Raw genomic sequence first — 27,028 nt, 5'->3', positions numbered from 1 at the left:
TGGTAAATCTTGTCCATTTAAAGACTTCTTTGTGAATTAGTGAGCCACGATAAAATCGCGATCATAACTAATTCAAAACGGTCAACAAATTTGATTAATTATTTTTTCGTTTGTTTTAGATGTCAATTTATTACTGTTATAAGAGAATATGGTCTACCATCATGCATTAAATGTTAAAACCTAGTATTATATTATAGTCTTTTACCTTTAACTTTTATTAGTAGTGTAAAGTTTTATAATGCATTGCAGTACAGTTAAATTAAGATATTTCGTGTTTTTAATATTAATTGCATGTATTATATATTTTTTATTTGTGTTGTTCAACCACAGTTAAACAACGTCAAAATATTAAATTGATAGTTTGATCGTGTTAGTTTGATTTTTTTTTAAAGGAACAAGTGTTAATAGTAATTTTTAATAAATATAACTTCATAATTATTTATAAATAGACATTTTAATAAGAATATTCTTCTTCGTATAAAAAATGGGTCTCAAGTTATTTTTTTTATAAAGTTAACGCTTATAAATATTGTTAAAGATTAGAAATATCAAAAAAAAATTCCTCATATTGTTACTTTCATATATATATATATATATATATATATATATATATATATATATATATATATATATATATATATATATATATATATATAAGATATTTAATTGTCTATCTTGCTGGATGAGAATGTTGAGTGCTGGACGAAAAATGTGTTTTGTTGGACGAATAGTTTATTTCTGTTTTTAAATTTTCAAATTATTTTTAGGTTTGGTGTCTTTGAATTTTTTTTAGGGTTTATTAAGTGGCTTAAATATTTGTGTCTATAAAGGCGCATCAAATATATTTGTTGATACATTGGATGACCATTATATGAAATTTGATTGGTTATTTATGAGAAAATGATTTTCATGGTTCTTGAATTAAAACTGTAATTCTTATTACATATTGAATTTTTTGTTGTTAATTTTTTTTAACTTGTCAACATGTTAAAATGTGTGTCTCCAACTCTACCTCTTATTAAATATAACAATTTATTTGACGAAACTTCGTTGACTTAACAATCCTTTAGTTGTATAATCTTGTTTTATGTCCTATTTTGCATTGTTTTCTGGTTTGTTTTTATTTTTTTTTTCTTTTGAAAATTCAAATTCAGAAACAATAGTACATTCTCTTAAATAATCTTAAATAATCTTATTAAGAAAGATTTAAATTTCTTATTTTTTCAAATTCAATGAGTTTTCTTTATATTTTTTAATTTTAAATATTATAATTGTTTAACTAAACTACAAAGTTAGTATCGTTGAAATTATAAAGTGATATTAATTTCCTTTTAACTTATAAAATTGTATGGATATTTTAAACTGTTTATGTTTTAGTAGTTTTTTCACTTTATATTTTATCATTTCAACCACGTTTACAAAAACATTTAATTATATTAATTGCAACAAGTATAACAATTTTAATAGGATTTTCCTTTATTTTTTCACACACAGGTCAAATTGTATATCGTTATTTCATGAATTACATCGTATAATAATAAGATTTTTTTTTAATTTAAAATAGTCACGTTATGTTAATTTATTATATTTTTAGCTTAATATTATCTCTTATATAGTATTTAAAAGTTTTTAATTGTGTTTTAATTTAACATTTTTTTACTTTAATGTTGTCATAAATTTTTACTCGTAAATATTATTAAAATTATAATAATTACGATTTTATAATTTAAATCTCAATTACATGACACAACAGGTGACACGTAAAAAAAAGTTAAAAAAAATATTATGAATCGAAATATAAATGATCTAATCGAATTCATTTAAGAAAATTAAGATTTAATAAATAAAAAATAATAAAAGGACTCAATTAAATAATTTCAAACAAAAATTGAAACTAGAAAAAGTATTTGAGCCTATATATCTGTGGAGAAGTGATATCGGCTTTCGAGTCTAGCACTAAAAAAAATCAATGTAACAACAATACAAAACAGTAAAGAAAACTCAGTTCAAGCTTCGATTTCCCACTCTAATGTGCAAATGAACTCTGATTTGAGAGAGAGCGTGACATAAACGTGAGTGATCGAGCGAGATAATCATGAAGACTTGAGTAACGAAGATGACCATGAAGATGACTCCAAAATTGACCAAGTAAGACAAGTTTTTCCATAAATTTAATGGAGGATATAGCAAATAATATAAGACATCGAGAAAGAGATGCCATGAAGAATGAGAAGGCTTTTCAAAATTATATTTTTTAATAATATTTTATTTATTCGTATATAAATTCTGTATAAAAGGTATGTTTTCGTTTACATACAAATTTTACGTACAAAAAATAAAAAACTAGTTTGTTGTTATGTATAAAAAAAATGTTATATGATGAATTTTCACACTGCCGATTTTAATTCATATTTGTAGATAATTTTAATTTTTTCTAGTGGGGTGAGACTACAAATAATGTGGGCCTGGGCCTATGCTAATTGATAGGTTCATGTGTGAAGATGCTCTTCCACATAAATCCTAAGATCACGAATCACAAGCCATCAAACATAATCGGATGTTTTATGATTTTGATTCAAGTGCTGACTCAGTCTTTTGACTTTGGGAGTTCTGAAAGGTTCAATTCTCTTCCTCTTGCAACCAGTAAGATGATACTTCTACAATATACAATATTTTTTCTTACTTTATTAAATTCAATTCCTTCATTGGCAGTGTTTTACAAACTAATATTCAACTCTAAACTTTTTCTCTTAAATTTTCTCCTCTTTAATCTCTCATAATTCATAATTTGCAGTGATTGTTCATACATGTGCGCCTACACCATACAAATTTATTTTTCAATAATTTACTATGCTGGTGAAATTTTCAAATTTTTTTCATTAGAATATCACAGTCTTAAGTAGGTAGCATAATACAAAAGGAGGGAACAATAATTTATGGCTTTCATAATAAGCAACAACAAAAAAGTGATCCAAACATGTTTCTAAGATAAATTTTTAAGACTACAACTAACTTAACCTAAGATTGCCTTAATCTTATGTTCTTCTAAGGTGTCTCTCTTATTTGATATATAATATTACTCAATAAGATTATTAACATTTAAAATTAAGTTTAAATTTTTGGTTGATCTTTGTTTTTATTCAAAAATTTTAATTTAATCTTTAAATTTTGATTTATCTTAATTAGATCTCTATTTTTGAAAATATATAACAATTATGTCATTTTCATTAGTATTGTGTTAACATCATTAAATAAATATCACATTTTTTATCGTGATTTTTTTTATTCTTTTATTTTTTATTTTTAAATTGCAACATGTCAAATTAACATTGTATGACGTATTGTATAATTGTGACATGACGATTTCAGGATCATGTCACTCACTTAATCTCAATTTAATTTCTATATTTTTATTTATAAAAAAACTAGTGTTTGTTTGTTTTATGTAATTGTTTGTTGTGCTTGTCCTTTTGTGAGTGTCTTCTATCTATATTTCATACTCATGTTAGTCTCTTACCCCACTCTTATATATTGTAACTATTTATTTATTATGTATCATCAATTCCCTTAAGTTATTTTTTTATATTAAATAATAACTATATTATTTTGAAAAAAAAATGTGATTATTTTAAAATAGAATTTAAAATATTTTATAACAAAATATGTTATTTTGATAAATAATTAAAAAAACGAGTTTCACAATTTTATAAGAATGATTTGATTAATCAAAAGCAAAACAAAACATAAAATAAATTCAAATTATTAAATACTAATTCGAGTAAAGGACATTGGTAGTGTCTTAAAAGTTATAAATGGCAGTTGATTGGTTTTATATTTGGTCTTAAAAAGATTTTATTTAGCAAGTTATTAGTAGAATTGTTAATAAAAGTGAAGGTGATGAAGGCAGTAGATAGCTGTAACTTTCCCAACTGAACATTTCACCATAGTAATTATGATTTTCCAGAGTTTGCAGGTATTCATATATAGCAGTAGTAATGAAGTTCACCAAAATGTGGTGCCTTGTTCAGTTCTATTAATGACAGACTTCAACCAATAAAGTCATCCTCATACTTCATCACCTTCAAAGGCTACTTCGTTCTTTGTAATATATTTATTTTTGCCTGGACGAAGTGAGTACTTTTCTTTTATTGTAGATTATAACAATAAATTATTTAGTTTACTCATCATAAAACGTTAGTACTGTATCAACAAACTCATTTCAATTTTTTTAATGACTTTAAAAAATATTCTTTTGAGTTATGATTATTTTTTTATTCTCAAATAGTAATATTAGAAGGTTTCGGTATGTTATTGAGATTTTATTTTCTCTACCATTATTTAGCTTTTCTTAAGAGATTAGAGATCATTAAATTTTATAAAAATTTACGATCAATTCATTCGATTTTTTCGTTTTCGAATATCAACTCATATATTTAAATCATAAGATATACAAATACCCAGTCTTATCCATCTAAAAGACTTATAAGTTTACATAAAATTATTCAGACACAATTATAACAATTATAATTCTTAGTGAAAGAAAAATTTATTGCTTATAATTTTTAGGGACCGTTAAATACTTTATTTATGTCAATTTCTTTAAAATTGTTAAATTTTCTTCCCAATTATATTATCAAATTTGTTTAATTTATGTTTATGTTTGGATTAAATATTGACAAAAAAATTACTTGTTCCATACTTTGTTTTACATACTATTTAAATTTGATGGGATTGTTTTTGTCGGTCAGAATTCGTGGACAATTCGGTTCATTAGGGTTCGAAAAGAATTGTGTTTAAATATTTTTATAAATTTTGATATGGGTTAATGTTTGATTTGGTTTATCAAAAATTTGGTTTACAGATTGAATTTATAATGAGATGGATTGGTTCACTAACCTATTTACAGATAAAGAATCACACATTTTGTTATATTTGGGTTGAGTTTAGCTGTTTTTTTAGTCAACATATTTTGGATTAATAAATGCAAATTAATATTTTTTTAATTTTTGCTAATGATTAGAATTGGATATTATTTTGGATTGTATTGAAATTTATTTAGATTTTAATCATAATTATAATTTAGTTTTTTTGAAAATGAAAAAAAAAATTATATTTTTTTAATTAAATGAATCAATTCATTTAATCCACTAATTAATGGTGGGCTGGACTAGGTTCCAAAGTTTTTAGGTTCTTTAATAAATAAGTTAGATAAAATTGATTTACTAAATAATCAGAAGATCGGATGACTATTTTAACAATTCTAATTTATTCATTAAATATTTCTTGAGATTTCAGTTATGAATATATATATTAAAATCATTCTTTACAATTTTTAAAAAATCACAAAACCAGATCACAAGATATACACAAATTCTGCACAAAAGTAGAGATCAGTAGAATTGTCACGTTCAACCATCTTACGGAAGCAAATCCCAAAAGTATGGTACAATAACTCAAAAGATAATAAGTATATTTATCCACAATATTGTTTTCGTATTACTTCAATCAAAGTCTTATAAAATCTCGATAGGATAGATTTATAATATATAAATATATCTACAAATTTTATTTTATAATTTAAGGTAAACTTAAAAAATTTCAGCTATTATAATTATTTTTATTATTTATCGAGTATATCATATCATCGATTATTGAACTATTATCAAATTATTATAAAAATCTATTCACACGTTTAATATATATAGTTAAACTTATAATTTATAATTTAATATAAAATAAAATTAAAGGTACGAATAATCGATAGAAAGAAGAAAAAGTATTATCAAAGAGTTTCTAACCATTATTTTTGTTATTCAAATTTGCTGGGACTATGATAAACCTACACTATGTAATAATCTATTGAAGATAGGGTTCATATTACCAAAATCGAGGGACATTGGGATGCTCTACCAAACTCCACAGATTGAACATCCAGAATTCCGTGATGCATTTTTTTCTGTTTGACTAATGAAAAAGTAATCTCATAATAGCTAGATTATATTAGCAATGATAACACTAACTACTGATGGTGATTATGCTTAAAATAATCCACAAACGATATTTTATGCTACGATGTGAAAGAAAATGGCGTAGGTGAAGCTTAGACTATGATTTATTTAGGAAGAAAGCAATTATGAAATTCTAAAAGAGAGTTCTCTGCGAATATGGACTTTGATTCTGCTCGCAAAGTTTTTCCTATCAATTGTCTCTTTAATTCTCAACTTGTTATTATTAAAAACAAATCAACATTCGAATTCTTATTTATTTAATGTGAGTGAACATGCACACCTTCTAATTTTTTTAAGTTGTTCCATCTATACTAAATAGGTTTTATAAAAATTGTCTCCGCTTATAAAAGAAAGATGTAAAAAGTCTGGTCTCGGAGAGAATAAGATTAGGTATAAGAAATCTAGATTCAGTTTAATTAGTGGACAACTAAAAATATTTTTAACGGAAGTTGTTTATGAGAGTTATTTAAAAATGGTTTTGAACACAAGAATTGTTCATATAAATATTTTTTCATTAAAAATTGTTTCTAATTTAAAAAATATGTATATATGTAAAAGACCTATACTAAAATGATATTTTATTTATAATACAGAGTATTTTACATTGAGAAAAAAAAGTTTATAAAATAGCATTTAACTCTAAACCTTAAACACACTTTTCACGATTAAGGTGAAAACTATTTAAGGTGAAGCAGCCAAAGTGTCTATCCAGTACCAAGGGAATCATGAAAGTCAAAGAAAGTTAAAACAAAGGGAAGAAGATGTGACATATATTTATAGAGAGACACGAGCTAAAGAACTTGGTTCTATTCTGAAATTCTTCTTTGTTTAAGCACTATAATAATAATTTGCAACTGTTACGTTGAAAACTACTAAACAATTGGAACCATAAGTTTTACATAAGATTTTAGAGCAACGAAAAAATCTTTTCTTGTCATTCTGTCTCCCAGTGTTCAGTGTAAGTGGTCATAATTCTGCAAACCAAACTTTTGCAACCATAATTGCCTAAATGTGTGGTTGATCATTTTTTGTGGTTTTCGGATGAGTTAGGAATCCAAAGAAGACACAGAAATTTGAAGTATAATGCACTAGCTGATGGCAATTCACATGTGTTCCAGTCACTGCTGAAACAAACAAACAAACAAACAAAAAATTGTTAAAACTTGTTTAGTTATACATTTAACAGCAAGGGTAATTGATGGAATGGACCAACAAATGTAATAAAAAAAGTACCTTTCATAAGATGGAATGAAATCTTCCACGTGCTCCCTTTGTAAATTATGGTGAGAGGGAATTTCAAACGAGAAATGAGTCTGAAGCAGGCTTTAATGTGAAGTGTGTTAAGTGCTACAATGTCAGCTTCATGGTGTGGTCAAGTGGGGAGAATACGACAGCTACAACTCCTGATTTATGGAGTTGTTGTGTATTTTTGAGTATTTGAGTTCAGGCACTAGTGCGGTATTTGCTGGTTTATGCCAAAGTAATCATCATATAGGTTGGTGAGAAAAAATGATGGTCGCATATTTTGCAATAGTTACAAGTAGACTACACTGGTGATCTGTTTTCTTGGCAATGTTTATGAAGATTTGACCAATGTGGAGGCATTATTTTCATAATACAAAACGTCTTATCTTTGAGTTAGTAATGATAGAGATGAAAGAACTCTTGAAGCCAGAGATGGGCTCCATAGGTTGCTGATGAAGTCAGTTTGCTAACTTCATCATTTATCTGCAATCTGATATTTTCCCATGTGGATGCATGCAATTGCAATATCATCCTTCTTCTCAGTGGTCCAGTTTTCAAACTTGCATTATTATCTTTTCGACTTAAACCCAAATAATGCCGTTGCAATCATCTTGATATGCATATTCATCGTAGCATTGAACTTAGTGATGTTACATTACTGTTAAACAACACATAGAATTTGTTTACAATCATTCTGGCAGGCCCAGTGCTAACAGTAAAAATGGTTAATCCCAATACATTATTCATTTAAGCAATGGGCCAAAACCCACCAAAAGCATGTGAAAGTTATGTTAATCCAAAATTGAGCTCAATAGAGGTCCAAAAGAGAGCTTTTGCCCCATTTGGTCAATGGTTGGGTTAGGTTCTTTCTAATGCTCCAAGGCCCATATTCTAATGGATTATCTCTAAACATTGTTATGTTTTCTACATATAGCTTTAACTAAAGTTAAACTCATTAACTAAATTTGGATGATAATGCAAAATTGTTTTATACGGAGTTCTGTCTACATTCAAATACTTCTTACCCAATACATCTTGAAAAATCTCACCATGCAACTTGTTCCTTAAGCCTGTGACTGTTAATGTCGTACAAAACAAGGTACAAGCTAAGCAGTTACCAGAGAATAATGTTGAGTAAACCTCTATGTTAGTTCATGATATCATAAGTAGGAGTCATTTTAATGATTTTGTAAAATTCTTATTAATCCTTTGTAAAGTTAGGAAATAAAGTTGTTAGTTGGGGACCAAAATGATTGATGGTAACAGCTTAATGACTAATGCAGAAGTTTGGTTGACTAATGTTACTCTAACAATAAAAGTAACTTGGACATGTTGACAGAAAATGTAGGACATGGTTCTTACCAATAACCTGTGTTGTTGTGACAAATAGTGATAGAATTATAATGGTGTTTAAATAGGATTTTGACTACTCAAGAAGAGGATAGAGCAGAAAGGAAATGATAGGTGGAGAGGGAGGACCCACTCTGCTGAATTACGAGCTACATGACTCTTGGGTGGAAACTTCGCCATGTTAGGATCTGTTCTTTCAAAGGAGTTGTTGGGTGTCTTAAACAGAACCATTTTTTATTATGTATTTAGCCTGCAGCAGTACATTAGGATGACCAAGACAAGTTTTCGCGACATCTCCCGCTGTTCCTACTTTCTGAACTTCACTGTTTCTGTTCACACCAATGCAGAAACACAAGTACTGCTCTAGTTGACATTTTGTCCCTTAATGCATACAAAACAAACTTCTATAGTTCTTACTCAACCACTACTCACTTTTCACCTCTGTTATATCACATGTCAACTATTCTGCCGCTTCTTAAATAATCTCGATCTTTAACTTCTGCATTATGTTTCAGTCTTATGTTTAACCATTCTTCTATCTAATTATATAATATTATCAACAAGACTTTGTTTTCGGATTTTCGTTTTGTAGCTTCTGCATTAGGTTGACGTGATACCCTCTTAGGCTCTAACCACGTAGGTTTTGATAAGTTACTGCGTGACCGGACAACACAACAGTGTTCGGTGTACATGTCCTTGCCCTATTGGTGCCTTGGTCGATTTGGGCCTACAATAAAAAATGAATTTGGCATTTGACACCCTAATTATTAAGCCAGTCTAATGCATCAATGCTCAAACATAATTGGTTGCTACAATTTGGCTTTTTTCACGAAAATAACAAGGCAAATAATAACCACGTGCATGGGGAGCATGCTGGGCTTGTCTGTAGCATTGATGCTTCGTAGCTACTTCAGATATCATCGTGCACGTTACCTGTCTCTTTTGTGTACCTACGACTATTGTTTCACTGAGTATAGTCGTATATTTATTGATTCATACTTTGATTTCACACACACAAAGGTGCAAACAAGTTATTGACTATGAAGTTATGCTCTCTCAATCTCTGCTGTCCCTTATGAGAGTAAAACTGTGAATTACAGTATTGTTGTTGTATTTAGTAGACTTTTGGAAAAGAGTTATTTTGTCAAAACCAGGAAAAAATGTTGGGTAAACAAAACAAGCATAGAAGCAACTAATGAAGACAATGTAACTTTAGCTAGTAGCTCTTATAAAGAATTGAAAAAGCGCCCTAAAGTAACAACCAAATTTGACTCTGGAGCGGACTCATCATATCACCCAGAATTACTGTTTGGAAGGAATATAGCTGTCACTTTGAAAACCCCTCATGCTGTGGACTATTGCAAAGCATCATAACAAGGACATGATGCATCTGCAACATATAGCGAACCATAACCAACTCATGGTGACAAAAGCAAAGAAACAGGACCACAGTAGAAACAAAGTAACCTCCCCAAATCAGAGGTTGATCAATTTATGGGCAGTCATTTTCAGAAAATGCGTCCACTGGTGACCGGTCTTTGCACTTTTTCCCTTTGATCTTTTTTGGGTATTTGGTGGTCTTCAGTGAGTGCAGAAACCCCATTTTCTCTTGTTCCCAATGGCAACCTACGTTGTCAACATTGCTCAATTATTCACTTTCCAAACACAATGTTCAGACAAGAATCCTAAAGGTTCAAATTTCAGAGAGAAATCATCCTTTCAGAAAAGAAGAGTTCCCTCCATCATTTTAATTTTGTTGTGGTCAAGTCAAGTACAGCAGCATCTGCTTGAAAACTCATTTTTAAACCTTTATTTCCATGTACATCCTATTATAATGCGGTCTGTTTTGACCATTACACTTGATAATGACAACGAATACGGAAAGGTGTAATCAAAGCCCATCTCTAGAGACAGATTAACAGAAAGAGGATATTCATCGTGGTTTTCTTTTCCTAAGAATAGCAGATTGGTTTTATCTTACGGACGTGCATATTCTACCATTATTACTGCAAATATTGCAATAAATTATTTGTACCTAGACACCGAAAGTGACTATTGGGGTCAAAGTATCGGAAAACAGATTCTGGTACACCGTGATTGTTCCAGTGTTACTTTGTTTTAGAGGATTTTGATGTCCCTTTTTACTTAATCAATGTACTTTGTTAAGTGGTCCTATATTTTTTTAACTTTTTTTATTTCAGTCCTGCTGTATTACGAGCTTAACTAAGGGACACCGCTTGCTAGAAAGTCAAACATTCAAATTTATTGTCAATCCGGTAATATTTGAGATATGACTATAATAGGACTGTTCAACATCCATACACTTAACCTATAATCTGTTTCTCCGCACCTATAATCTGTTTCTCCGCGAGTATTATCAAATGCAGAGTTTATCAACGCAAAACTGAGATAACTAAACTGTTAGAAACAGGATTTAGAATTAATGTTGACACCAAAATGGTAAGGAATTAGAGTTGCTCAACAAAGCCAATTATAACTCTACCGCTTTACGACTCAATGTTAGGAAATTAAGCAATACACCAGATCTTGAGACTAAAATTACTGTTGAGTTCTTCAATTCACCCGTAGAACAGAAAAAGATGCCAATATCTGAGGACAAAATATTTTGCCAGACTTGCATTAGATACAAAACAGATTCGGATGGCCAGAGAAGTAAATACCTACGTTTTCGGAAAGATGGGGTTCCATATCCGTGTGAGAGTACCTTGTCCCCCCTCTGGGAGAGTAACAGAAAGATATGCATTGGCAAAAGAATCCACGAGCATCTCCTAGACCTAGTGGGGCAACATATTTCTTAATGGGTTGGTTCGATCATGTATGTACAAGAAATTCATTGATAAATCTAATCTATCACTGAAGACATTTCACACATCTTTGATTAACAGTTAGAAATCTCGATATGCAGTTCTTAATCTGCAGAAACAGAGGATAGATCGCCCGACCGGCAGATAATAAGCAAAGGAAATCTCTTGAATGTGTTTGGGACAAATATCATGAGTAGGATGATTAAAAACTGCAATGAAAATAGAACTCACAGGTAGAACTACAAGTTTGTAACTTGTATTTCTACTCAGTATCAGATATCTTATCCACCTCAAACAATAAAGTGGAGGAAATCTCAGTCCCTGCCTCATTAATTTTTCAAATTTTGGCTAGAAATGTCTATAACTAAGAACATAATTTAGTTGCATTTGGACAACATGACTGCCAGATTTATGTCAAAGAAAGCTACCACATTGGAAGTAAATACTGAGATCATTAACGAGGGCTATTAAGAACATCAATTGACACGCGACTAACAGAAGGGAGTCGCATTTGCTGGTCCTGAGGTCTTCTCCTCTTAAACAGCGGCTCCAGTGAAAGTGAGACTGATGATGACAATGCCCACGAATCATTTGAGCTATCACAGCTGAAAGTTGAATCAAGGATACCACCTGGGCTACTTGGTTCAGTTAGACGCTTGCGTTTCTGGTGAAGGCTGTAAATGCCTTCATAGCGACCTAATATTTTCTGCATGAGCTTGTAGCACTGGTTCACTTGTTCCTGTAAGATAGCCACCAACATTTTCCAATTACTCACCAGATCAATGACAAATTCACATATTCAATAAACAAGAACACGAGAGATAGAGAATCAATTAAGTTAAAGAGACAGACCTCGCTAATCTTTAGTAAACCAAGAAGCTGATCAATGTACTTTGTAGCGTTAAATGATTCAATCTCTTTAATAACATGGATCATGGTAGCAGCAGCCAATGTAGAAGGAAGATAACTCATAGCCCTTGAATCTGACAACAATCATTGAATTCCATATACAGATGTCAGCGATCATAATGGCACGACTCCAATTGGCTTAACATGAATATCTAGTGTTTCATTAATTAACATTTAAATCCATACTAGAAATTTTTGCTACATACCCGCAGTGACATTGAGAAGAACCCGCTCACAACGCCATAGAAACTCCCAATGCAAGCGACTCTTCAAACCAAGCCTTCTGACAATGTGTTCAAAGAAAGAAATTGGAGTCACAGGATGCATCCTCCATTTAAGAGTTGACAGCACCAGCAGCTCCATTCTCTGAATAGTCTTCGCCTCAAACACAAACCTCGATTCCTCCACCTAAAACACCCACCAATCAAAGAAAGGCAAGTGCATGAGAAACAAAACAATAAGTCATATCAACAAACACCTAGGGTTCATCTTAGATCAAAAAACATACTTGAAGGTCCAAAAGGAGCGGCACATGGGTCTCTTCCGTTTTTGCAGCAAGGGACAAACAAGCAACAGCAGTGAGCTGTGTCATCCACGGCTTGTCCCTGTGAAACCTCAGGCATGGGATGAAGCGATCAAAGTAGTTGACGGCAAGAACAGTGGTCAAAGCAGAAAACCCATAATGTCCGCAGACTTTTGAAATCCAGTTCACAGCCTCCACACGAGACCCTTCTAAGGGCCCATCAGCAATGGCACTAAGAGAACACGAATGGGTCTCTCCCTCTTTCGAGATTAAAGACACAAGCTCTTCATCTTCCCAGAACAGATCATTCTGAAGTAAAGCCAAAGGCAAAGATTGCAACTTTCTCCCAGATGGGTCATCGTCGTTGATCTCACACTCAGCGCCGTTCGCATCCAAATCTTCCTCAAAGGTTTCACGCTCTTCGCAGAGAAGGGCATCGAGGATCGAGGGAGAGTGGTGCTGTGCATCGTCTCCGAGAGCCATTCTGTTCAAAGAAACAAGTTCTTCATTGTTGGTAAGAGAAGATGCGCAGAGGCATTTTGAAGTGTGGCTATGTTTGTTTCTTTGTTTCTCTCACTGTGGTGAGTTCAATGAGATAATGAGAGAAAGAGAGAGAGAGACGAATGCAGTAATCAAACAAAGGGTTTTATCTGAGAAGCACTTCACGCTTGTCCTTTTCTTTCCCTTTCTTTTCTTCTTTTATTCTTCATATTTTCTTCCACATATGTTGTTATTTTAATATTTGTATTGAAGGACGAGCAAGACAGCCTGTTGTTTCGCGCGCAGAAAAACAGCGCGTAACGGCAACACATATATCACGTCGTATTTTGAATTTGAATTATGGGATATAACAACATTCTGTGTTTTCTTCTCAGGATCTCATCCCTTCTTTTTTTCTTCACATCTATTATTGCTTATCAATAAATACGCTTTATTACTAAACATTAACTTACAATGTGAATAAGTTGAAAAAAAGTGTTACGAAAATTCAGCTTCATTATTGATTGAGTGGAAATTCTGGCTTAATGAATTAATAGCAAAGTTTATTGATCTAATTTACGTTTAAAAATTAAAAATATATATTATGCATGCTTAATATATATACTTTGAGAAACTTAATATGATTTTATTATTTTTATTATGATAAATTTTTAATATATAAAAAAATTAAAATATTATAATTTCATATTCAAATCTTAAAGACATCATCCATAAATTTTTCTTTTTGGTGTAAGTATTTTGTTTCTAAATTTATTATTTAAATAACCACTTTTATTAAATAAAATAATTATTTTACTAATTTTACTTTTTAAGTGGGCTTTTTTTTAATTTAGTCGTTTTTCATATTTTTTTAATTTTTAAAAATTTAATTATCCTTTTAAACTAAAATAATTTTTATAATAAATGATTTATTTACAAAAATAAATAAAAACTATCTATAATGAAATTATAAAAATTATTTATATTTATTTTCATAACTATAATAATAATAATAATTTTATTGGTTTTTATAATTAGAAAACAACCAAACAATTGTATGTTACAAATTATAATAAAGTAACCAATATTTAAAGGTTAAAATACCCTTTTAGTTCCAATTTTTGTCAAGTCAGTCAAATAAGTTCTCATCTTTGTTTTGTGTTCAAGTAGGTCTCAATTTTCGTCAATTTTGTTCAATTTGGTCATTTTTTGCTAACATCATTTAAATCATTAAAGGCCATGAACAATGATTGTCACGTGTCACTTTGTGGTTTTTTTATTTATTTTTTTTTAAAATGTCCACGTGTCAACCCAATAGTGTGTCACGTGTCAAAATCAATGTTATATATTCAATTTGGTCCCTATATTTGTTATTTTTGTTCAATTTAGTCTCAATTTTGTTTAAAATTGACCAATTTTGTCCTATGACCAAATTTAATTTTTATATCAAAGTTATAATGATGTGAATTTTAATATATTATATAAAAATATTTAATAAAAAATGTGAATTTTAATATAAAAATTAAATTTGGTTTCAAATTGGTTCATCTTAACAAAAATTTGGACTAAATTGAACAAAAATAAGAAATATAAGGACCAAATTGAATATAGAAGATTGACTTTGACAAGTGACTGATGGGTTGACACGTGGACATCTAAAAAAATTAAATTAAAAAAATAATAAAAAATTTAAAAAACCACGAAGTGAAGTGACAGTCATTATTCATGGCTGTTAATTTAAATGGTGTTAGCAAAAAATGATCCAATTAAATAAAATTGATGAAAATTAGGACTTATTTGAATACAAAACCAAAATTATGACTTATTTGACAAAACTTGACGAAAATTAAGAAAAAAAATATTTTAACCATATTTAAATAAAATTGTTAGTGATATTGCACATACATAAATAAATGAAAGAATAAAAGGTGAATAACACAATTTTATTATACTTTATGTGCCTTTGCATGTTCGTCTGGACGCATAAAAAGAATAAATTAATTAACTTTTTTAATAATAGAACATTATCAAGTTAGATCTAATAATCATATCATTCAATTTTTTATTGACTCGTTGAAATCAAACTAAATTGAAATAAAATATATTTCATATATACTTGCTAATCTAGTAATTAGAATTTGGCTTAATCAACCATGGTGATTTAGATCTCACAGTTACGGTTGAAATAACTTGCGAGAAATAAGTAAAAAGAATAAATTAATAATTAATATTTTTAAAATTTTTAAAATTTTACACTTTATATGTTGCTTTACTCAGTTTTGATCAACTAAAATCAAGCAAATGCAAGTTAATAAAAAAATAAAGTAGCATTATTTTCTTAGTTTATTATGGTTGACTTGAGTTGATGGAGTAGCGGACACACCTTAAAAAAATATCGTTAAAATGTATTAGTATAAGAGAGATTAAGATTATGCATCAAAAACACAAATACTTAAAACAATTCACTTACAATAATTAATTAAGTTTTTGGTTCAATCAATAAATGGATAAATGATAAGATCTTCACCTCATTCCATAATCTAATAACCAATTGATAGATCAGTTCGCATCCCTAAATATCTTAATATTTAGAGATAAAAATATGTTATCCCTATTATTTGTAATAAAATTTAAATATGATATTTATTTTATTAATTTATCATTTAAATTAATTTATATTAAAACATAAATTTAATTCAATTTCATGAAGTTTAAGATATCTTCGTGATATCAACTCATTCTAATTTTAAAAAATAATTATTTCTCTAATGTTTAAAAAATATTAGTAAAAAATTTGGAATCTAGTCTATCTTACTAGGCATGTTACATAGTATTATATCTAGAAGAAAAGAGGTGAAAGTTTGATCATTTAAGTAAGAAAAAAATATGAGAAATAAAAAGATTAGAGATGAAAACTTATAGAATTTAGTGATAATTAATTTAATAGAGTAAAACAATATTTTATTTGACAAAGTTAGATGATTAAAATAAAATATAATTAGTGTACACTATGTTAAAATATATGTGAGTTGTTATTATTATTTTATTATTTATATTACTATAATTATTAATTTCTTTCTATTGTTATTATTATCATTATTTATTATTAATATTATTATTTTTATAATAATTTATATTTTATTATATTATTATAAAAATAATATATATGTCACTGTTTATTTGTAAATCTACATCAATGCAAAAAAGTTTTCAAAACCAATTTGCATTGTTTTTTGTGTAATTTTGTATTGATTGTTGAGCTTTCAACGCAAATTAAGACTTGTTGAGTTTCCAAAAACAATCAAAAACAAAATATTAGGGTGTGTTCACTTGTGAATATTGATTTGGAGGGAGGAAAATAATGGATCTGAGTAGATTAGAATGTGAAGTTTATATTGTTCTTTTAAAGGATGTACAAGTGAAAGTGATTTGATTGATATGATAAATTAAAAGTTAAATTTATACTTAATTATGTTTTGAATCCTTTATAACTTTAGAAACTTTCAAATGAGTCCTAATAAATTTTTATGATCTATATAGTCCTTAAAATCTGAAAACTATTCAATTGAGTTTCTATAATTAATTATGGTTGTTAGCTTTGTAATGTGAGTCATCTTTAACGGTCATTTCTCATAAATGTCGCCATATAATATTATACTGCAATAGGATCCAAGATCTTTCCAAACATTGATGTTATTTAACAACAAATATTTTTAAATTTAATTAAAATTAAAAACTAAAAAAATACAAATTTCCTTAAATTATTAAATTATAAAACTATAAAATAAAAAATAAAAAACTGTCAAATATAAAATTATAAAATTTAAATTTAAAATTTAAAAATTTACAATTGAATAATTTTATAATTTCATAATTTTGTATTTTCATAATCTCACAATTTCATAACTTCTTAATTTTATAATTTGTTAACTAGTTATATAATAATATAATTTTACATTTGTATAATTTATAATTTCGCTATTATGAAATTATATATTTTTATAATTTTATAATTTTGTGATTTGGCCATTTTTGTAATTTATGTTCTTTAATTTTTTAATTTTTAATTTTATAATTTTGTTTTCATAATTTTAGAGTTATATGTTTTACATTTTTGTATTTTTTTAATTTTATAATTTTAATTAAATTTAAAAACAATTTTTGATAATTACGGTGCATATTTGAAAAATATATTGTCATCAGAATCTCTTGTAACAAGATGTTATGTGACGACATTTATGAATACTATCCGTGTAACATAATTCTCACTTCATAAAATTAACAACACACCAACACACGTAAGAACTCAATTATAAAGTTTTCAAATTGTAAGAACTTATTGGACCACAAAAGTTAATTAGGCACTCAATTGAAAGTTTTCAAATAATTTATGAGGGATTCAAAACATAATTAAGGCTTAAGTTTAATTTAAAAAAATATCAAATTATCTTTGATCTTGAAAGTAATATAAAATTATATTTAGATGAGTTAGATTTAGTTTATAAAAAATATTTACATCAATAAATAAAAAATAATAATAATTTAATTAAAATACAATATATTTACTTATTCAATTTTTCTTTTTATAAACAATTTACAAATTTGGATATTAATTATTGTTATAAACGTAGTTATTAACATGAATTAAGAAAATGGGAAATGATTTGATAAAATAATGGTAATCTTCCTTAAATCACTCTTAAATCATCTTACATGAGTATTATAAAAATATTACTAAAGGATTTATAATCTAGTCTATCTTACTAGGCTTGCTACATAAGTTATAAGTATTATACCGGTAATTAGTGGTGTATCTTCAAAATATATTATGGGTATTTATTTTTTAGTATGGATATGGAAAAATGAATGGGAGTAGATTTGAAGAAAATGGTGAAAGTTTTGTCGTTTGGATTAAAAAAAATGATAATAAATAAAGAGATTTAAGATAAAAATTTATGAAATTTAGTGACAGTGAGTTTGATAGAGTAAACCAATGTTTTAGTTGAGAAAAATAGATGATTAAAATAAAATATAATTAATGTAAATTATGTTAAAATGATATGTGAATTATTATTATTTTATTATTTATATTATTGTAATTGTAAATTTATTTTTATTATTATTATTTAATATTGTTATTATTATTTTTATCATCAATATTAATATTTTTATAATAATTTAAATTTTATTATAGAATTTTGTTAATCAGTGTTGCACCTGTTAAGAATAACAAATAGGTATTGAAATGTACAAAAATTCATAATTAATTGTGATAATACATGAAATCTGACCTAATCACAATTAATATAGTTTTATTTTATTTAAAGACAAGAACACCCATAAGTATCGTAGAGTTGTTATAATATTTTATTTAATGTTTATCGATAAAATTTAAAAAATAGTTAAATAATAAAATAACTATATTTTAATGTTATTAAAAATTAAAATATAATTAAACATAAAAAAAATTAACAAAAAAAACCAACAAAAATAATATCAAACATCTAAAAATTAAAGAATAAAAAATAAAGTATGAATTTGAGATCTAATTGAGTTTCCCGAATGCTTATTTTTATTGTTTACATATTTTAAGGATATTTTTGTCTTTATGAAATAAGTTATATGCATTTATATTATTTTAATTAGTAAAATTAATTTTTCCATCTTTTAATGTAAAAATGATAAATCTAATGTGTATTAATTATTCCTTAACTAGTGTCTTAAGGACACTGATTAGCATTCTCCTTTATTATATTATTATAAAAAAAATAATATATATATATATATATATATATATATATATATATATACATATATATATGTATGTAGTCGTTTCTTTGCAAATCTTCACATCAATGTGAATAAAGTTTTCAAAACCAATTTGCATTGCTTTTTGTGTAAGTCTATATTGATTGTTGAGCTTTCAACGTAAATTCAGGCTTGTTGAGCTCCTGAAAACAAACAAAACACTAAGGTGTGTTTATTTGTGAAGATTGATTTAAGGATACAAAGATGATGGATCTAAATGGATTAGAGTGTGAAGATTGTATTGTTTTTTTAAGGGAGTTGTACGTGAAAGTGTTTGAAATTAAATGTAAAATTTTGAAAAGATTGTGAGTCACTTAATTGATATAATAAATTAAAAATTAATTTTAATTCAAAAAAAAAGATTATCAAATTGTCCTTGATGTGGAAATAAATCTAAAATTTTATTTAGATAAGTTAGATTTATTTTATAAAAAATATTTAAATGAATAAATGAAAAAATATTTGAATGAAATAATAATAAAAATACAATATATTTACTCCTTTAACTTTTTTATAAACAATTTACAAATTTGGTGTATTAATTATTGTTGTAAATGTAATTATTAACGTGAATCAAAAAAAGAAGAAATGAGTCGAAAACATAATGATAATCTTCTTTAAATCATTTCACATGAGGAGAAATGCAAAAATAAGAGAATCCTCATGTTCTTTCCTTGTTCTCTCTTTCAAATTTCTATAAGTGAACACCTAATTCACCCTCAAATCATGTCTCTCTATTCTCTCTCAAGAGTAAATCCTTTTAAGTGAGCATAACATTAGAGACGTCAAAAATTTATTTATAATATGTCTAAAAATTTGCAAGGGCAAAGACCCTTGAAGCTTTGCCATTATGTGAAAGGGACATTAACATTGTCTTCACTCGTATAGGTTATGAATATAAAATCTAAAAAGAATGTAGGGTTTTCACCTCATTTCATAATTTTAATAATAAATTGACATATTAGTTTGCTTAGATTCCGTTCTTTTATGTGGATTCACTATTCAAGAGAAATGAGTATTAGAGGGTGGTTACCTTGTTCTTTTTGGGGTGATGGAAAGGGATGAAGATGGAGGATTAATAGGATTCGTAGTAAATGTCATCTCTTTAGTCTTGGTGAGATTGGAGGACGACGAATGCTAAATGACTAGTTTATCCTCTTCGTATTTATTTTTTCCCACGTTACCCTCGTAATATTTACTTATTTTCCACCTTACATATTAAATTTACTTATACAAAATATATTTATTAATTTTTTTAAATATATTTTTAAAATTTCAATCATTGAATAAAATTTATAAAAATAATTATAAATCATTTATATATAATTTTATATAACCTATAATAATAGGGATATTTTGGTAATCTAACTTTTTTATCTATTAAAAGTTTTTTTTAAATATGTCACATTAGTCAATCTAGTCACAAATTTTACTCCATAATTGACTCTAAAATTATCTCTAAATCTTTTACAAAAAAACAACATTAACTTCATCTTCTACTCCTTCCGACCTCTTTCTCTCATTTTTCCTCTCTTTCATATCATTCCTTCTAGAAAAACAAAGTCTATATCATAGATATTCATAACAAGTATTTAATATAATATTTCTTTTATTAATTTATCATTTAAATTAATTTATTTTAAAACATAGATTTAATTCAATTTAGTTAAGTATAAAATATCTTCACGATATAAACTCATTTTAGATTTAAAGTATAATAATTTCTCTTACGTTTACAAAAAATATCAATAAAAATATTATTAAAGGATTCAGAATATGGTCTATCTTACTAGGTTTATAACGTTTGTTTTCAAGGATAAATTTTGGTAAAGTGAGTTTGTGTAGATTTGAAGAAAAAAAAAACTAAAAGTGTAATTGTTTGGATTATAAAAAAGATTGTGAAAGAACAAAGAAATTTTGGATAAATACTTATAAAAGTTATCGAGAGATGTGATAAGTTTAATAGATTAAAAAATATTTAGTTAACAAAATTGAAAAATTAAAATGAAATATAGTTAGTGCAAATTATGTTAAAATAAGATGTGAATTATTGTTATTATTATTTTTATTTATATTATTATTATTATCTATTATTAATACCATTATTTTAATAATAATATATATTTTGTTATTTTTACTACATTATTATAAAAATAATATATATGTCATTATATCCTAAGAGTACTAATTAAAGATAATTTATACGCATTATTTTTTAAAAATTCATAATTAATTGTGATATTAAATGAAATATGATCTAATAATCATTAATACAATTTGATTTTATTTAAAGAACAAAAATATTCATAAGTGATATACAATTAGATTTAATATTTTATTTAATGTTCATGAATCAAAATTAAAAAATAATTGAATAATTAAATAACTATATTGTAATATTGCTAAAAATTAAAATATAATTAAACATACAAAAATTTAAATTAACATAAAAATCAACAAAAGATAGTATTAAATATCTAAAAATTTTACAAAAATAAAATAAAATAAAAATATTAATTTGAGATTTCATTGAGTTTTCTTTCTCTGACTTTTCTATAACCTTTTGCAACATTTCTCTTAGTTTAACAAAATTTTTTGTATTAAAAGAAACAAACAATATTTTAATATATGAAATCAATAATTATAAATACATAAAACTAAAAATATCTCAAAAAGATATTTTTTTCTTGTTTTCTAATAAAGACCTTAAAAATTCTAAAATATTTATTTTGTATCATAGAGTTATTGCTTAAAATTTTCAAAATGTATTTTTGTCTTTATATAATCTGTTACATGTATTTCTATTATTTTAATAAATAAAATTAATTATTTCAATATTTAATGTAAAAATAATGTAACCAATGCGCATTAAATATTTTTTAACTGTGTCTTTAAACACAAGTTAACATTTTTCAAGTTATAATAACCTATATTAACTCGTGTACAGATAAGTATGACTATCATATTAAAAAAAACAATAAGTTAAGATCTTCACATCATTTATCATTTAAATTAATTTAGTTTAAAACATAAATTTAATTCAATTAAATTAAGTCTAAAATATCTTCACGAGATAAACTCATTATAGATTAAAAAAAATATTTCTCTTATAAAAAAGTATTTATAAAATGTTATTAAAAGATTTAGATTCCCATTTATCTTAGTAGACTTACATAACATACCTTAAGATCAGTAGCGTATTTTAAAAAGATATTTGGAGATATCTATTTTTTTTTTGTAAATTTATAAAAATTAGGAAGAGCAGAGGCCTCCAATGCAATGACCCTATCTAAAAACATAGATTATGAGTACAAATCTAAAAGATAAAATCTTCACCTCATTTCATAAATATTTTAATATTTAGGGATAGAATTATATTGTCCCTACTATTTATAATATATTTATAATATAATATTTATTTTATTAATTAATCATTTCAATTAGTTTATTTTGAAACATAAATTTAATTGTTGAAATATCTTCGAGAGATGAACTCATTCTAAATTATAAATAAATAAATAAGAGTGAAATTTTTCTTAATTTGTTTTATAATTAGAGATAACTCTTTAAACATACAATATAAAAATATTCTACATATTTATATCAGTACTCAAATATCTGTTAAAACATATTTAATTAAATATAAAAATAAATATAAGTTATTTGATTGTTTTATAAATAGATATATTTATATTATATATATATATATATATATATATATATATATATATATATATATATATATATATATATATATATATATATATAACATAATATGATCAATATTAATATATTCACGGTGACAAGACAAAATGGTGTCGTGTTGCCTCATGTATTTGAATTTTCTTAACATTTCTAAAAAGATGAATGAATTATCATTAAATATTATTACAAGTTATAATATGTTTTTTAAAGTGTGATTGCAAGAAATTAAAATTTTTAAATAATAACTAATTTTAATGGAAAACTTTGTTATAATTATTATAATGATAAATTTAGATACCAATTTACAAAATAAAAAATTATTAGTTACTAAAATGGTCACTATTATAAATAAAAAATTATAAGTGATTGTTAATTTGATTACTAAATTAATTAAAGACTATTTTAAAGATTAATTCCTTTGGTAGTCAAAACCTTGACAACTAATGTTTAGTGACCAATTTATAAACTAATTATTTGATTAAATTACTCATTTGATTCTTCTATTTGTCAAGTAATGTTAATTTGGTCCTCGTGTTTTTTTCTGTCTCAATTTGCTCATCATTTCGTTAAAAATGATTCAATTTGGTCTTTACCATTAGGTTGACCAGACAATGTTAAAGTAAATGTCTCATGTCAATTTCTGTTTTTTTTAATAAGTTTTTATAATTTTTTAATTTTTTACACGTGACACTTCACGGTTGTGCCACGTGTTAAAATGATTCAATTTGGTCCCTATATTTGTTTTTAGTTTCAATTTGGTTCCAATTTTTATAAAAAATTAAACAATATTGTCTCTCCTTAAATTGACACTCAATTTAACCTAATTATTTTTATACTCAGAATCTTGGTAACTAAATTCTAGAGACTAATATAGAAATCAATTATAATTTTGTATCTATAATAATGACTATTTTAGTAATCAATAAATTTTATTTTATAAATTTGTATTTAGATTGGTTATTACAATGACTAACAATTTGTTGTCCCTTAAATTGGTTGTTGATTGAAGATTTTCTTGTAGTATGTCTTTTTTATTTCTTTGATATATAACACATTGAAAAAAATAAATAAGTACAATGAAAAAAGGGTTATGAAATATGATGTATAAAATATTGAAAATAAAAGATAAATGAAATGGTTGCTCAAAAGTTAAAGGTTGTACATCCTAGAGTATCTGTATTTATGACTTTTTAAGAATTTCTTTGTTTTAAAAAAATCGGGATCTTAGAAAATAAATTTGTTCACAGAGATAATATGTCATACACTCGATCTCTTTAACTTAATTTATTTTTTTCCTAAAAGCATGAATTTTCAAGGAAAGTTAAACCAATTTCTGAGAAAAATTATGTCGAACATGTGAAAGTATAAATTTTTAATATTTCTTGAAATTATTTAGCGGTAAAGCTAACGGAGAAGGAGAAGAAGGTTAATGATCAAATGGAAGAAAGCATTAAGGACCTTCTCCATGACATATTGGTGCCACAACTCATAAAGAAATATTTAATTTTGCATAAATATTTTAAAATTATACTTATATATTATTATTTATTTATATTAACTTTTTAATTTTTCTAAAACTTTTATGCATAATTTCTCTTATTTTCTTCTTTCTTTCCCTTCTCTTTTTCATACCTCCATTTCTTTCTCATCTTAATTTTTATCCTCAATCTCTCATTTTTTTCAAAATAATTATGTACCACAGTGAAATGGAAGAGTCAAAGAACATTTTAGACCGGACAATTTGTTCTTTTGAATAAGTTCAATTTTATTTTTTTTAACAATCTGATAGAGCGTAAAATAATTATGATAGAGAGTAAAATAATATTTTTTTTCGAAAGAAAGACCTGTGACGGAGATGAAAAAAATGCATATATGTCAATTAAATTTAAAATTTTTTATGAAAATTCAATTAAAGACAATAAAAAAACAACTCTCTAAGCTTTCATTTGGATCTAGTCATGACACTGATAACGTTTGGGTGAGAGGACAAATTTGTGAGTGAGTATGTTTCTATGCATATGCAAAGTTTTGAGAGTGAAGTGTTCATATAGGCTGAATTCCAAAATAATCCTTCAGAATTAGGTGTGGGTGTGGCGATGGTTTTGTTAGTTTGTGGTTGGTGGTCGTCCTCAAGAGAAAGTGGTGGTCTTCTTTGAGGTAGTGGGTATTAATGTTAATGAATCCTATACTAACAAAAAAATAATAACTATAACCATAACATTGATAATATAAATAATAATAATAATATTATTATCATTTCAAAATAACCCCAATAATACAACTTAATTATTGTTATAATTATAATGTTAAAAATACTACTATTAATAATATACACATTATTATTTAAAAAAATATAATTAAAACTTATTCCTACCATTCTCTTTTAATTTTAATTTAATCATTCCTTCCAATTTTAACTTTTTTTTAATTATAATGAACAATTTTAAATATTTTAATATCATTTCCACTATTTACATTTAAATTTATATCATATTTATCCTCAAGGATAAAATTGTAATATTTAATTTTATCCATTAAAAGATTTTTTTAACCTATTGTACCAATCACATCATGCACAAATTTTCACAACTTTCATCTCAAGTTTACTCAAATCACATCATTTATCTCTTAACAACAACACAATCCATTTGAGATGAAGAATTATACTGAGGTAATTATGAGAGCGATGAAACAATTTTTTGAACAAAGTAGAACCATAATTAGTACTTGGGAGATGATCATAAGGTTTCTCGTCCATGAGGTGTGATTGTAAGTGGTCATGAAACATAATCAACTTGGCAACCCAAACATTAAATACAAGTCGTTATCAATCAGTGAATATTCGCCTTAGTACCAAAGATATTTAATAATCTATCAACTTAAATTTAGGAGTTTTAATGGTAATGGACCAATATATGATAAATTAAGAATGTGAACGAGCTCACAAATAGTTTTGACAAGAGAAAATGGGAGATTGTGATTAAATCCTTAAGAAATGAATTATATGACTTGTATGCATATAACTATATTTTATTTGACTTAAAAAATATTGAAAAGTCCACTTCGTACATGACATTCTTCAAAGTTAAATGATGGATCTCCAACTCCACATCATTTAATAATTCTTCTTAACGTTGGTGTTTTGGTGAGCGACCACTAACAACAACAACACTTAGAGTGGTGATGACCAACGACGGTGCCTCCAAATGGGTCAATGACTACGAGCTTCAACAATAATGGCAAAAGGACTGATGGGAGAGGAAACACCTCATGCAAATGTAGAGTGATTCCACACAAAAAAGCAACAACCTTGTTGGCAAGATGATCAAAGAACTTTGATGGTATGACGACCAACAAGCTTGGAGGTGTGAAGAGAAAATGGAAAAGAGAAAGAGGAAGAAGTTATGCGGAAAAAAAGAAAAAAAGTGAAAAAAAAGTAAATATTTTTAGAAAACAAAACTTTTAACAATGAACCTTTATACAACCATCAATATATGTCTAGTTAGTATTTTTAACAATTGTTGATCACAAATCTATCATTGTATATAAGACTTTTAATGATGGTTCTCAATAAAATTATCGTCATATGTATTGATAAAACTTTTCACAGCAATTTTCTAATCAATTATCATTAAAAACTTTATAATAATTACATTATTACCATAACTTCTTTTGTAACGGTTCAATTAAGTGTTGTTAATTAACATCGTGGATAAAACAATAATAATATATTTTTCATAAGTTAAATAAATATTTTGATACAAATATCACAAAGAAGTAACAATTTTAAGGGATTATATATTTATTGACTTAATATATTAAAAGAATAACTATTGAACTATCTTCAATGGAATTTACTATTCCCATCCATCATTATCCATCATTATGTTATCAACAATTATATGTTAACAAAAAAGAAATTATGAATAATTAATTATATGCCATTCAAAACTTAAACAACACACATTTAAATTTTTACTTATACAATATGTTAAACATAAAATAGAGTTTGTAAAATGTAAAATATATTTTATTTCGTACTATATATACTTTAAATGGTTTTAGCTTTTTATTTATTTATCTACTTTTGTTATTTATAGTTTTATATTTTAAATGTTTTTAAGATATCTTTGACTTCAAGACGTGGCGTTAAATCCAATCAAGTTAATAATTTT

At 26.2% G+C, this 27,028-nt stretch overlaps 1 protein-coding gene across 1 annotated transcript; it reads right to left on the bottom strand.

Annotated features, from left to right (window-relative positions):
* Positions 1-11,602: 11,602 nt before the first annotated feature.
* LOC114175927 (cyclin-D3-2-like) lies at positions 11,603-13,497 on the bottom strand. The gene is made up of 4 exons (XM_028060779.2): positions 12,846-13,497; positions 12,544-12,745; positions 12,281-12,411; positions 11,603-12,167 (listed from the first exon to the last, which is right to left on the bottom strand). The coding sequence occupies exons 1-4, from the start codon at positions 13,341-13,343 to the stop codon at positions 11,883-11,885; spliced, it is 1,116 nt and encodes a 371-aa protein (XP_027916580.1). The 5' UTR covers positions 13,344-13,497; the 3' UTR covers positions 11,603-11,882.
* Positions 13,498-27,028: the final 13,531 nt, after the last annotated feature.

The sequence above is a fragment of the Vigna unguiculata genome, chromosome 3 (genome assembly GCF_037176805.1).
Source record: "Vigna unguiculata cultivar grain cowpea cultivar isolate G323 ecotype 2 chromosome 3, ASM3717680v1, whole genome shotgun sequence".
Taxonomy (NCBI): Eukaryota; Viridiplantae; Streptophyta; class Magnoliopsida; order Fabales; family Fabaceae; genus Vigna; species Vigna unguiculata.
Note: the sequence above shows the minus strand (reverse complement) of the source record. Positions and strands in the feature narration are given on the sequence as shown.

Excerpts from the sequence above, each read along its gene's own strand:
- LOC114175927 (XM_028060779.2), bottom strand. The coding sequence starts at position 13,343 with ATGGCTCTCGGAGACGATGCACAGCACCACTCTCCCTCGATCCTCGAT. Across the intron at positions 12,746-12,845 it reads CGCTCCTTTTGGACCTTCAA|GTGGAGGAATCGAGGTTTGT; the intron begins GTATGTTTTTTG and ends TGGGTGTTTTAG. Across the intron at positions 12,168-12,280 it reads GTTTACTAAAGATTAGCGAG|GAACAAGTGAACCAGTGCTA; the intron begins GTCTGTCTCTTT and ends GCTATCTTACAG.